The sequence below is a fragment of the Siniperca chuatsi genome, linkage group LG3 (genome assembly GCF_020085105.1).
Source record: "Siniperca chuatsi isolate FFG_IHB_CAS linkage group LG3, ASM2008510v1, whole genome shotgun sequence".
NCBI lineage: Eukaryota > Metazoa > Chordata > Actinopteri > Centrarchiformes > Sinipercidae > Siniperca > Siniperca chuatsi.
Genome location: NC_058044.1, coordinates 19,267,022 through 19,279,705, shown reverse-complemented (window position 1 = coordinate 19,279,705; position 12,684 = coordinate 19,267,022). Strand labels below are relative to the sequence as shown.

Sequence of the window (12,684 nt, the reverse complement as noted above, 5' to 3'; positions counted from 1 at the left end):
GAATAGATTTTTCAGTAATTTGATCTTTAAATTTGGTGTGTAGTGCTTTTAACACTCGATTGACTTTGAAGTGCGTTTTACTAACCTTGGCTTCTGGACTTTTAAACACACATAGAGACTGAGATCAGTGCTAAGGTGTGCCACTACATCTTCTATTAGAAACTCATTCATACAGGATGACTCAGAAGACTGATTTTTATGATCAAATCCATCTGGACCTTCATTTACAGTACCTAACTTTTAAGATGTGATCAGGTTGGTCATATAAATAACAAGAAAGGACCCTTGCTGGTGTGTGGTACTGTGATGTTTCTGCTGCCTGCGCTATAAATAACTAAAGCTAACAATTGCCTTTTGTGAGACTTGATACTTTGAAAGCTGTAAAGCTCCAGGGATGATTGCATCACATTTAGATCAGCAAACAAGGTTTCAATAAGTGTGTATGTGAGAGGCAGTAGTGGAATGTAACTAAGTATATTTACTCACATACTGTATTTAAGTACAAATCTGAGGTAATTATACTTTACTTGCGTATTTCCATTTTATGCTATTTTATACTTGTACTCCACTACATCTCAGAGGCAAATATTTTACTTTTCAGATTACAATTTTTCATACCCTTTGTGTCCAGTGAAAACCATGTATCTCCAAATGTGGTTTGTGATAAACTGAAGGATTAAGTGTTCCTTTATGGGTTGAGAAAATTATCCTACTTCTTCAGCTAAATGAACTATTTAAACGCCTCTTGGATCAGGTGGAAAATGCATCGTCACAAAGCTGAAAACAGGGCTCTTTTTCTGAGCTCATGAAAAGTTGTTTTAGACATACGTGGTTCTCACAGGACAGCAATGCTATAAACATATGATGATCTTATAGAATATGATGCATTGCAGTAGATGAAACTACCCAACAGTATATAAAGTAGTTAAAAGTAGCTGAAACTTAAACATCTGCAGCAGTAAAATGCTGTTTAGGTTTTGAATGCAGGACTTTTACTTGGAGTATTTTCACAGTGTGGTATTAGTACTTAAGTAAAGGATCTGAGTACTTCTTCCACCTCTGGTGAGAGGTTGTTAGAATCTAACCATAGAACTACTTATTTCCACACAGAGTAAGAATAATTGCAGTAAAGGTAGTTCAAGGTAGTTTGATGTCACATATTGCTTATTACCAAAATTTGAAATAATATAGTTCATGATGATATAATACAATAATGTCACAACAACAACAACAACATAATAATAATAATAATAATAATAATAATAATAATAATAATAATAATAATAATAATAATACATTTTATTTATACAGCACATTTCAAAATGAAAGTTACAAAGTGCTTTACATGGTTGAATCAGGGTTAAAATATTTCAGGACTGAGGTAAATACAATCAGGCATTTAATAATACAGCAATGCAATGAAATAAAATAAAATAAAACAAAACCCCCAACAATAAAGATAATTACTAATTATAAAACAGTAAAAAAAAAAAGAGGCTGCACAATGTCAGTGTACAATACATGCACACATAACATATGTTTATATCTCCCTCCCTCTTGGACACCGAGTCCTCCATAAACAATGCCAGTGATGAACAAATATGTGTTACGTACAACACCTGAAACTACATTTCAGGGTTTCTGTGTGTTAACTTGCTCAGGTTTCCTACTGGGACGTGTATGACGGTTCTACCATCAGAGAACTGGAGGGCTCACAGTCTGGGGCCATCAATGGCATGCACATCACACAGGATGGCAAACACTTTGTGACAGGTATGGCCTGTTACCCATCAGCTGCTTGTTATATTGTTGCTGCTCTCCTTTTAGTGATTTTTACTGTCAATATAATTAAACTGAAAATAAATTTGTCCAAATCTACAAAATCTCTTGGGTACATGAGCACTCAGTATATACTGTAGATAATCATCATTTTACACTTGCCCCAGTTCATTCCTGATTATGCTCATGTTCAGAACAAAGCATGCTTTTCTTTTTTTGTGAATAAAGTTTCAGTTTAGTTGTTAGGTTATTGACATATTTTTCACCTTTTCATGACAGGTGGAGATGACAAGCTGGTGAAGGTGTGGGACTACATGGAAGGTGCAGTAACCCACAGAGGAATAGCTCACGGCGGCAGTATCACCAGCATCAAGGTCTGCTCCAACAACAGCACCCTAGTCAGCACCAGCGCAGATGGAGCCATTCTCCGATGGAGGTTCCCTCATCCTTCTTCCTTTTAATGAAGACGTGGAGTCCTGGACACTAGAAGCAACAGACATTTTTAATCCAGTAATGCCACACTCATGCTCAAATTTATCCAACATTCTCCCTCAATCTTTCCTCTTAGCAAATGTTCCCGTGAGAATTAAACAATCTTACATTTGCATTGCAGAATGGATTTACACTCTGACCAAAAGAAATAAATGTAGTTTGATTAAGCATCAGTGGCTATATGAGATGGTTTCCTTTTTCAGCAGAGAACGGACGAAGTGTACAGAAGTGAAAAGATTACACTTCTTGAGCAGCGTAGTGTCTTAAGTGGTTATTCCCCACAGGAGCTGAATATAGGTGGGAATTCACAGAGCGACACTTTACTTGAATTTAAAATTACACTTCAAGGCACAAGAACGTATTCTTCACATCAAAGTGTCTGCATTATGCTTCTTTAGACTTTTTTAGAACAACAGAATTAATGGCATACTTTCTCAATGCCGATGAAACCAGAATATATAAAAACAAGGCTATATTATACAGTACATTAAATGTACTCAGATATGATTCTTCTGTCTGCTACTGTAGAGAGACGGAGGAGGCCCAGATTCATGGCTGTGGCTGCTGTCAGCTAATCTATCAACAGCGAGTCCCTGAAGGATTCTGGTCAAAGAGGGAGGCAACGTACAACAGAAAGCCTCTCTGTCTCTGATCTGAACCCATTCTCCTCACTATTGTTCAAAATGGCTCATCTAAACTCACCCTTCCTTCCCCAAAAAAGTAAAATGGCAAACCTGCAGTATAAACCAAGTCAGCAAAAACACCCCAGGATCAGTGAAAAAAGGGCTATCTTTGCCCTTCTCCACACTGCTTATGAACAGAGGACAAATTGTGAGTTATTTTCATGAGGAAGAAACACAAGAAGTCACAGTTTGACACAGAATTTGTTATAAAGGTGTACCATGTGTGCATGTTTCCCAACAATGCTGGAGTAAGAGCATCTGGGAAATTATGGAAATATTTAATGGGACTATCTATTTCAATAAATCAGCACATCTGGCCCACAAAATGCAATCTTTAGTACTGGTGAGCTGTGAAATTAAGCTTCAGATGATTAGAATCTGAATATAGCACTAAAGATGCTGGATCCCCATCGAAAACCAGAACTGCACAATGCGCTTCTGCCCAAATGGTTCTCTAACATCCATTTTTCTTCTTTTGTGGAGCTTCCAGTGTGTAGTAGCAGCAGCATTAATGTGTGTGAAGACAACCAGGCTATTTATAGGATACTGTACGTGTATCTGTAAATGCTGGCTAGACAAGGTCAATAGCAGGATGAAGCAAAAGTAGACCCTCTGTGCAGGTGATGTACCCATCTACGTCGAGAAAGCAGGGGATCATATACACATTTGTGGACAGTTTTTAGCAGGAATAGAAACATGCTATGTTGCACAGCAGTGTTATCCTGTATTTAATGAGTCCATACTCTTACTATCCAGTCATAATAATGCACCACTAAAGAGCTTTCAGTAGCTAATTTGTTTTAGGTTTTTAGGATTGGGGTTGGAAATAGGGTTAGATAGGGTTAGGGTGAAGTTTTAGAGTAGGATCCCAACAAATGCCAGTGATGTTTTCTTTGACACACTCTGAAGATGTTAAATCAGGTGATGTTGTAATTGGTCCTACAGGGGGCAGTTGAAGGCTACAGTGCTTGACACCTGTCAAAGGCAACTTCCTTGATCCCAGCGTAATAAACACGACGTGTTAAGTTCTATGCTCTTTGCCAGTCTAGTGACGGCTTGAGAATGATATTCCTGTTCATTGTATCAACCTTTCTATTGTGATATACTACAATTAATCGAATCCAGGTTAATTAAATTCATGTCTGAGGGGCGGGCGTTAGACAGGATCCTCCAAAGAGAAAGTTGTTCATTGTGGCCCCATAGACAGGAGAGGAGGGAGGGAAGAATACCAGTGGTGAGAGAGTCAAAGACCGCCAGCGCACGATCCAGCGCTGAGAGCCATCGATGAGGAAGTGTAATTGGACCTGCGATGTGGAGGGAGGAAAGCAGCACATCTCTGTAGTTCCTGGATAGAGCGTCACCCATCAAAACGCGCGGACTGGTGACCATATCGTACTGGGAACTGTCGGGATGTCAAGGGAATAATATCAGTAGCTAATCATGTGCCTTATTGGCACCGAGTTGGTGCCACCTCAGCGGTAGGGTTTGTGGAGAGAAGGGAAGCGGAGGAGGAGAGGTAGACAGCCTGGCAGACAGGTGCGTCTCCACAGCTTGTTTCGTTTCTCTCGGTCCTGTTAAGTAACAGAGCCATGGATACCCGCAAGGAAAACAAGGCAAGGAAATCCATGAAACCCAAAACGACAAAGCGAAAAGAGAAGAAATACAAAACCGGGAGGTTTGCCAGGAGGAAATCGCTGCGATCTTTTGGTAATTTCATGGGAAGGATCCTTAAAACTTTGGGTACTTTGGCGCACTTTGGCGACGCGGAACCGACGGACGCAGAGGACGACGACGGCGGCTTCGGGCGAAGCGCGTCTGGGGGTTTCAAAGACGACTGTTCGCATACCTCCAGGGAGGGAACCGTGAAGAAGAGCTCCACGGTGTCCTCCACTCACGGCTCTGTGAAAGACAGGCTGTCGTGGTGCTACGGCGACAAGACCCCCGGGGTGCTGGGACTGAAGAACCACGGCAACACCTGTTTCATGAACGCCGTGGTTCAGTGCCTCAGCAACACGGACCTGCTGGCCGAGTACCTCGGGCTGGAGCAGTACAAGTCGGATATATGCCACCGGAGGGTGAACGGGGAGGTGAGAGGCGAGGAGCGGCAAACCGCCCGGGGAGAAGTGACCGAGCAGCTGGCGTCGCTGGTTCGAGCGCTGTGGACGCTGGAGTACACGCCGCAGCTATCTGTGGAGTTCAAGGTGAGGACAGAGAGGACACTGGGTGTTTATCATGCTGCTGCTGATGCCACTGGTTTGTTGTGTTATTTATTTGTAGGTTTTTGTGTCTGTATACCTCAGTGAAAAGTAGTCTACTGTTTTGGACACTTAGATGAATAGATATTGCTTTATAGAGAGAGATATTTATTTTGTCTTTCTAACAAATATCCAACATTGTTTTCTTGCATGTTTTGGTAAATGTCACTTGGAAATCTTGTGTTTTACAATTTATTCAGCAAGGCGCATAATAGCAAGGCTATATTTCCACCTGAACAAAGCAAGCATGGGCCCCAGACCCCCAGGGGCCCTGAAACCCCCAGGTTAAACCATGTGTCAGTTGGTTTGTGATTATTTGATTAACTGCACGTTTGTCTGGGACTGTGCTCTACTAAAGCACAATACAACCAAAATCACAGGGCCTTAAGGTATTTTAAATTAAATTACTACAAACTAATTGACAAGGCCAAGTAACATTCCAGCATAGGAGTACTGGTGGGTTTCTGGGTCTCAAGGCAAAATATAATTAAGCTGCCTTGAGTTGCTTGCTGTGCGTGCTGCACTCAATGGGTACTTGGGGAAGAAAGGGTACATACACATTGCACAGAGAGAGGAAGAAAGAGCGGGTCAATAGGGACTCGACAGGAAATTTGTGCCCCAGGGCCCCCTGTGAGCTACTCCAGCAATAGATAAAGAGACGTCATTATCTTCAGGCTAGATTATTTCTACACATTCTTCCCATGGAATCTCCCCAGTTACTAGCCACAGTTTTATTTGCCTCAGCACACAGTTGTAATAGCTTTAATTTAACTTGCATCCTGTGCCTCTACTCACCAGCAAGCCCTACCAGCACAGCAGGCATATGTCAAGAGGATTTTATGGGATTTGTAAGCGGTATTACCAACTATCACAGTCTATATTGGCAAAACAAATATTTGAATAAACACTTCAGGGGAGCAGCACTTGACTGAATGAGGTTCAACGGTCAACCTGTGTGTCCCATTTCCGTGAATAAAGGCGCGCAGGTCATGTTCTAGTGTCTCAGGGGAGGAGGCAATTTAGCTATGTGAAGCGGTGAGAATAAAAAAATAACCCTCACCACTTTGCCTCACGGTTTTGACATTGTATTATTGTTTGTTGGTAGTTTTGTGTGTGCGTGCAGTGTGGTTACTCATGACATGCAGGCTGCACTGTCTCCACTTGACTCACCTGCCCAACAAATAGTTCAGGTGGTTTGTCTGCATTCCCTGACATTATGTCATGTGGACTGCGGGGGAGTCAAGCATTCCTGTGTTATTTACACTGTTAAATGCATGTGATAGTAGTCTACAGACTACATTACAGTTGCAACATTATCTGTAAAAATGTAAGGATATTAAATTAACAAGTGGTAACACACGTACACACAGAAGGCTTCTTGCTGTTACAGTCACTCATGGCTGTTGTGAGCCATGGCTGCAGAGCCCCCAGCCTTCCCTCTGGGCTTATTGGATGACAGTCAACCAGTATGCTCACTGAGTAGTAACCGCTCTGTTGCCCCAACAGCCTTGATTAATACAGGAGAAGAGCTTGTTTTGATCTGAAAAATACAAGGAGTCATGGTGTTATGGATCATTATTGCTGAGCACCTGCATGTGCGTCAGATTTAAAGAGCAGATTTTTAAACTCTTGTCATATGCAGCTTCTCTAACTTGAGCCTCTGTAAAATATTTATTAAATATTATTATTTAAAATAATAAGAAGCTTGTGATGGTAAAAACATGATCTTAAAGGGTATTTGGGTATGGATCAGAGGCCTTGAATGTAGAAATTTGGCTCCTGGTTACAATGTTCACCACATGAGGACACTAGTTTTGCACACAGTAGCAAATATATGAAGAGTATACTGTGGCTCCAGGTCGGCTATTGCACTGATATCATGTATGAACTCTGGGCCAAACCTTGGCGGTATGTTGTCTCTTACTTTACAGGTGATCAGACTGTCACAGAATGTGTGATTCAGTCACAGTGTGTCTCAGTCAGGCCCTTTATTTTAATATGAGTTAAAAATGGTGTCTGATATCAGACACCTGCTGGAAGGCAATGCTGAAAATTAGCCCTTGAACGTAATGTGTGAATGTGCCGTCCTGTGTTTAAATAGAGGCATTTGCTCTTTCCTCTGTTTTGCTCTAATACCTCTCATCATACTTGGCTGCAATAAAAAAAACCATGTCCTTCACTTCCCTTTTCTTGCCTCGCCCCATCGCATCGACACAGTGATTTGTGTCTCTCTGCTCATCCCAGGGTGAAGCAGGAGAGGATGTTTACTGTAGCAAGTGCATTCAGCCTGGAAAAAGAGGATGCCCCCCTGCTGAGACTCCTTCAACGGTGTGCACTCAGAGGGAGAGAGAAAGGGAAACTGGGAGGGAGAGACATTGCTGGTAAACAAAACTATCGTCCCTCCTGGGATCCTCACAGGACCCCAGTCTGGAAAAAAGAGACAGACATCTTTGACAACTGATCGTTATTACCAAATCTCTTCACACTTAAAGAGAGGCCCTGGCCAGAAAAGAAGTGGAAAAAATAAACTTTTCTGTGAGAAAAGTCTGTTGCAGTACTTTTTCTAACTTCTTTTGTTTTGGGATTGTTTTAGGAGTGAGTAGGAGTCATGAGCTTGTCAGTAGAAGTCACAATGTCTCAACTGAAGATACCAGAATGACCTCAGGGTATTTTTTAGTTTTTTTTTTTTTTTTTTACAAAGATGCAAAGATCTTCTTGAAAAGTTTGACTTGGAGTTGGAAAACAAGTTTTGTTTTACTTTCCTGGCCTTTGACAAACCAAAGTGCAGAATGTGTCTGTTATACTCCGCTATATGCAAACATTACAAAAACAAAAAACCCACCTCATGTTTATCTGCCGACCATATAATGTCTTTGATTCCAAATCACAATACATTTCAGGGTGTAAGAAGCTTAATTGTGTGAATCACTAGACTGGTGCAACAAGTCATGCTTGTAGGTGTGTTTTAATAAAAAGTGAATCTTTTAGGTTCTGAGGTACCTATTCCTCACTCGACAGTCTTCGTGTACCATATAATCAACTCAGCACTTATCTCATTTGTAAAATTGCTCACCTGCACGCGCTCATTAGATTCCTATAAGTCCCACACCATGAGTTTGACTGATATGAAATGTGTTACCAAAGCATCTATGCTTATAAATGACAGTGATCAGCCTAATGGAGGTGCTGTCCTTAAAGGTCAAAATTTCCAACTTTGCCATAACTGCTTCGCTACACATTTGATGTTGATGAAATCTGGAGGGATGAAGCGTCCTTTTATTGGCTCACCCAAAAGTTGTCTACATCAATTTAACTTGATGACAGAGTGAGCCCCCCCCCCTTTTTTTTTTTATGTGTTACACTCCTGACCTTAAGGATCTTACAATACAGTAACTACTTTCAGAAGTTGTAGCGAGGAGCCCGGATTCATCTTTTTACGCTTGACAGGATGCAGCTCTGTGAGGCCAGAGGAGCTCAGCCGGGAAGATGAAGCCCGGTGTTTTAAGTAGTCTTGTTTGTTCCGGGAGTGCAGGCAGAGTGTGACAGTGAGGCAGGCCAGCGAGACTGATGGTTTGTTTGTCTTTTCTTGTCTCTGCTCTCCTTCAAGGACCACTCTCATTCTCACTCTCAGTGCTTAAGATGTATACACTTTAGAAAGACACGCACACATTGCCGTGGGGACACACACCACCTGGACTCTACATGTCATTCCAGTTTGACTGCTGCAGTTTTTCAGTGAAGCAGATGGGGGACTTTTTTGGGGAGATTTTAGCAGTGTAAACAGTACGAGGCTAGAAGATTTTGTTTTATGTTTTCACACACACAATAGATATAATAATCAGTGTATTTTATATTTGGCCACAGACATGCAGTAGGATCTATGTCTCAGCTGTTGAAGTACTCATGCTTCAAACACTTCATCTCACACTTATAAAACACAAGCTAGACCACTTACAAGTACTGTTACAGATGCGCCATATGCTGTTTGTAAGCAGCATGCATTCCCACGACTCAGTGAGCCGCACTCCATTATACCCACACTGCTGTGACAAAAGGGCGATAAAGAAACACAAGGAGAAGTGTGTCTGCGCTACAATATGCACTACAATATGAGAACATTTTCCACCAGGTTTATTATCCCTCCCATGATTTATGTACCAAGCCTGAATGACACAATGTAGGGAGCCACGGGAATAAATCAATCTTTACTATTCTGGGGTGTGATACTACGATCACCGAATCATGGAAGAGAGTCTGGGATGAGTTTTCTACTTTATCTCAGTGATGGGACGCATATGGAAATGGCATGCGAGCTCTCGATAGCGTGAAAGATACAGCTTCCTAGACTCTCAGTTGTGCACACAGTAGCGTATTTACAACCTCAGCTGTAAGTATCAATTTCTCAGTTTCAGCAGAGCCCAGGGAGCCTTCCCATTCAGAGGCGATTATATCCATCGCATCTCATCCCTTCTTATTTCTTACTGATCGCCTGTAAATCCCATGCTGGGGACATCTGCAGACACGCAGGCTTTGTTCAGTCTTGACTCGCTGGCACCTTTATTGAAGGATTTCAAGCCTCTCAGTGTTGCAGAGAAAATATAGGTCTGATTCCAAGATGTAGTAGTTAAGATATGTCATCAAAAATACCTGCCTAGTTCTAAATTCTTGGAGGTGAATCCAGTGTGTGGGTGACATAGGAAGCAGCGGCCTGAATTAGTTTAGATTTGGAAGGACAGCAGCTGGAGGAGGCAGACAGGTGCTACATTGCTAAGAGAGGCTCATCTGTGTGTGTTTGTGTTTGTTTGTGTGTGTGTGTGTGTTTTCCAGGGGTAGCTGGGCTGACTGGAGCTCAGCTGGAACTGATTAGTGGAGGGAATGGTTCATACATGAGGAAAGAAAAAGAGGGCAAATAGAGGAAAAAAGAAAGAGGACAGTGAGGTTGTGTGTGTATGTGTGTATATGTGTGTGTGTGTGTGTGACAGGAAAAGGATAAATGAAACACAGTGTGAGGGGAGAGAGAGTGGAATAAGTGGAGGCTGTAAGTGATGACTTCCCTGCGTACGGTCTGTTCCAACAGCAGAGGTGAGCCGGCAACACCAGGCCACTGAAAAATGAAACTGCAGATGGAGCAGCCAGTAATGACAGATTCTATCCAGCCTCTTTCCAGCCACACCTGTGGGGGGAATGGGTAGTGTGTGGAAAAGAAGAGTGTGTGCAGTTCCTCTTAGAGTCATACCCTGTCATAATTTGTCAATATCATTATCTGTCCGTCACTTGAGGAATCCATCCAGGCCTGTTTGGCAGGCCGGACAACGATGAGGTGAGGTGGCGTAAATGGGTTTTTTAGGGGGAGAGAGGAGAGACATTTGCTTGATGAATGTTTAGAGTAAATTCCTGGCCTGCCAGCACTCTGATCCGTCATTGTTTACAGAGTAGAAGGATGGATGTGGTGAGGGCACCAGGGGGTAATGGTGTGAGGTGAAGCAAAGGTAGCAAGCAGGATAGGACACTGAAACAGACATCTGGGTGTGGAAGCAGGGGATGTTGCCAGAGTGCAGCCCCACCTCTGCTGACGGCTGGGAGGTCATGACCCCTGCTGCGGAGACTGCACAGGTTTATGGCTGTCTTTTGCCATTCTGTTATCTTTCTTTTAGGTTATCTTCGTCTTTATTGCTTTCTTTGTGCTGCTAGTCCTCGATTCTTTTGTTTTGTTCCCTTTTTGCTAAGACAGAAAATCAAATAAAAAGAAATTGCCTGCCTCATGAATCAGACACTGTACTCAGGACTAGACTTTTTATTGGGTCCCAAAAATTAGGGTTCTGTTTAAGTATGAACTGAAACCAAACCCAATTAAAGCCCCCAACAGTCTCTATAACCATGTCTTTCTAACATAATTTGGCATTTTGTTGGAGTCGAGTATAACTTTAATAATTACAGGTGGGAGTTAAGTATCAACAGTAATCTTTAATTTCAAAAACTGAGTGAAGAATTCTATTAAATTCAAAATATTCTTCTATATAAACTACTCATTTTCCAAAGTGAAAACAAGTAAATATCCCTAAATTGTGTGAAAGTAGAAACTACACAGCTTTGTTCTACGTGCTCTGATTTAATGACAAAAATTGATTAATAAAATCAATAAATGAAATGAAACTTGCTACAAGCCTGAGAGAATTAAGATAAATGCTGCCAGAATCCACCACATCGAGTCAGGCCCCATCAGATGTGGGTTGAGAATCCTATCCTTTGTCAACTGATCAATAGTTCTTACAAAAAGCTCTGTGCTCCCTCAAGTTGACCCAAGATCTTAAACAACTTCTCTTGATGGAGTACAGTACTATGCAAAAGTGGTATGATACAGTGCATGATAGCAGTGCAAATATTTGTTATTGTAATCCTTGTTTCTAATTCTTTTTTCTTCCTTGGTCTTTTTATCTCTAGTATTTCTTGTTAGGAAATTGTATTCTCTTTTTCTTTTAGACATTTTAAAAATGTCTGTTTGTAAATTGTGGTGAGCATAGCCTAGTTGTTTTTAATCTCAATATTAAGTGAGTTTCTTCTACAAGCCCTTTTTTGTATCCCACCTGTGCATCTTCTTATGTTATTGTACACTTTTCTCTTTTGTTCTATTTTATTATATTCACAAATAAAGAATGAACGAATTACGCCCACCTTTATCCTCTCCTTGACTGGCTCTGAAGTGTTTTCTCGACAAACACTTAAGATCCCACTAGAGCTGTGCCCAGGTCAGCTTTGAACACTGCTAGTGTTTGCAGAGGAAGTTGACATTTCAACTAACCTGCAATTGTTTTCTTTGTCTTTGTCCTTACCATCTCATTACTTTTTTCTTCCTTTAATTTCTCCCTTTATAAGAATTCAATTAAAAAAGACTTGATGCTTGGGAATACAACTTTGCTAAATCTTTTTAAGTGCCTTTGAGGCTGAGTGGCACATTTCACCAGAGACAGCACTGTAAACAGATATAAGATAGACATTCCCATCACCAGTGCTTTGACACGCCCTCAAACAGAGAAGACAGCAGAGATGAGGCCAGCAGAGAAGTCATCCCCTCATCCTAATGAAGCCGTAACCTCTTGATGTCATCAGGCGTCTGTGCCCAGACTCGTCGTAACCTTGGAAACCGTCGTTCTTTCTCTTTTCTCTTATTTTGTTGGTAGCATTGAGAAACTGTGCTGCCTCCGTTTTCTCACTTTTTATCTCTGGGCCAGCCACAACTACGCCGTTCTATTGATAGGGAGACAGAAAAACACGTGCAGGCCCAACATCCCTCCCTCCCTCCTCTCCTCCCTTACTCCACTGCTCCCTCTCTCCATCTGTCCCTCATCCCTCAATCCCCTGTGCGCCATCAGTGCTTCCTCATAGTGATGAAGCTCATAGCTCATTAGCGGGCTGTCTCTGTTGGAGTGTTGGCTCCCTCCCTCCTGTGTTTATATTTAGATACTGGGATACTGCAG

The 12,684-nt window shown here is 41.8% G+C and overlaps 2 protein-coding genes across 2 annotated transcripts in view; both read left to right on the top strand.

The window, feature by feature from the left end:
• cfap52 (cilia and flagella associated protein 52) overlaps nucleotides 1–2,444 on the top strand; it is a 13,219-nt gene extending 10,775 nt beyond the window's left edge. The window contains exons 13-14 of the mRNA XM_044190921.1: nucleotides 1,662–1,773; nucleotides 2,059–2,444. Coding sequence (XP_044046856.1) covers nucleotides 1,662–1,773; nucleotides 2,059–2,240 — 294 coding nt within the window. The 3' untranslated portion in view covers nucleotides 2,241–2,444. The remainder of the gene's footprint in view (nucleotides 1–1,661; nucleotides 1,774–2,058) is intronic.
• Nucleotides 2,445–3,981: 1,537 nt separating this feature from the next.
• The window catches only part of usp43a (ubiquitin specific peptidase 43a), a 107,922-nt gene continuing 99,219 nt past the window's right edge, over nucleotides 3,982–12,684 (top strand). Inside the window, exon 1 of the mRNA XM_044189852.1 lies at nucleotides 3,982–5,155. Coding sequence (XP_044045787.1) covers nucleotides 4,544–5,155 — 612 coding nt within the window. The 5' untranslated portion in view covers nucleotides 3,982–4,543. The remainder of the gene's footprint in view (nucleotides 5,156–12,684) is intronic.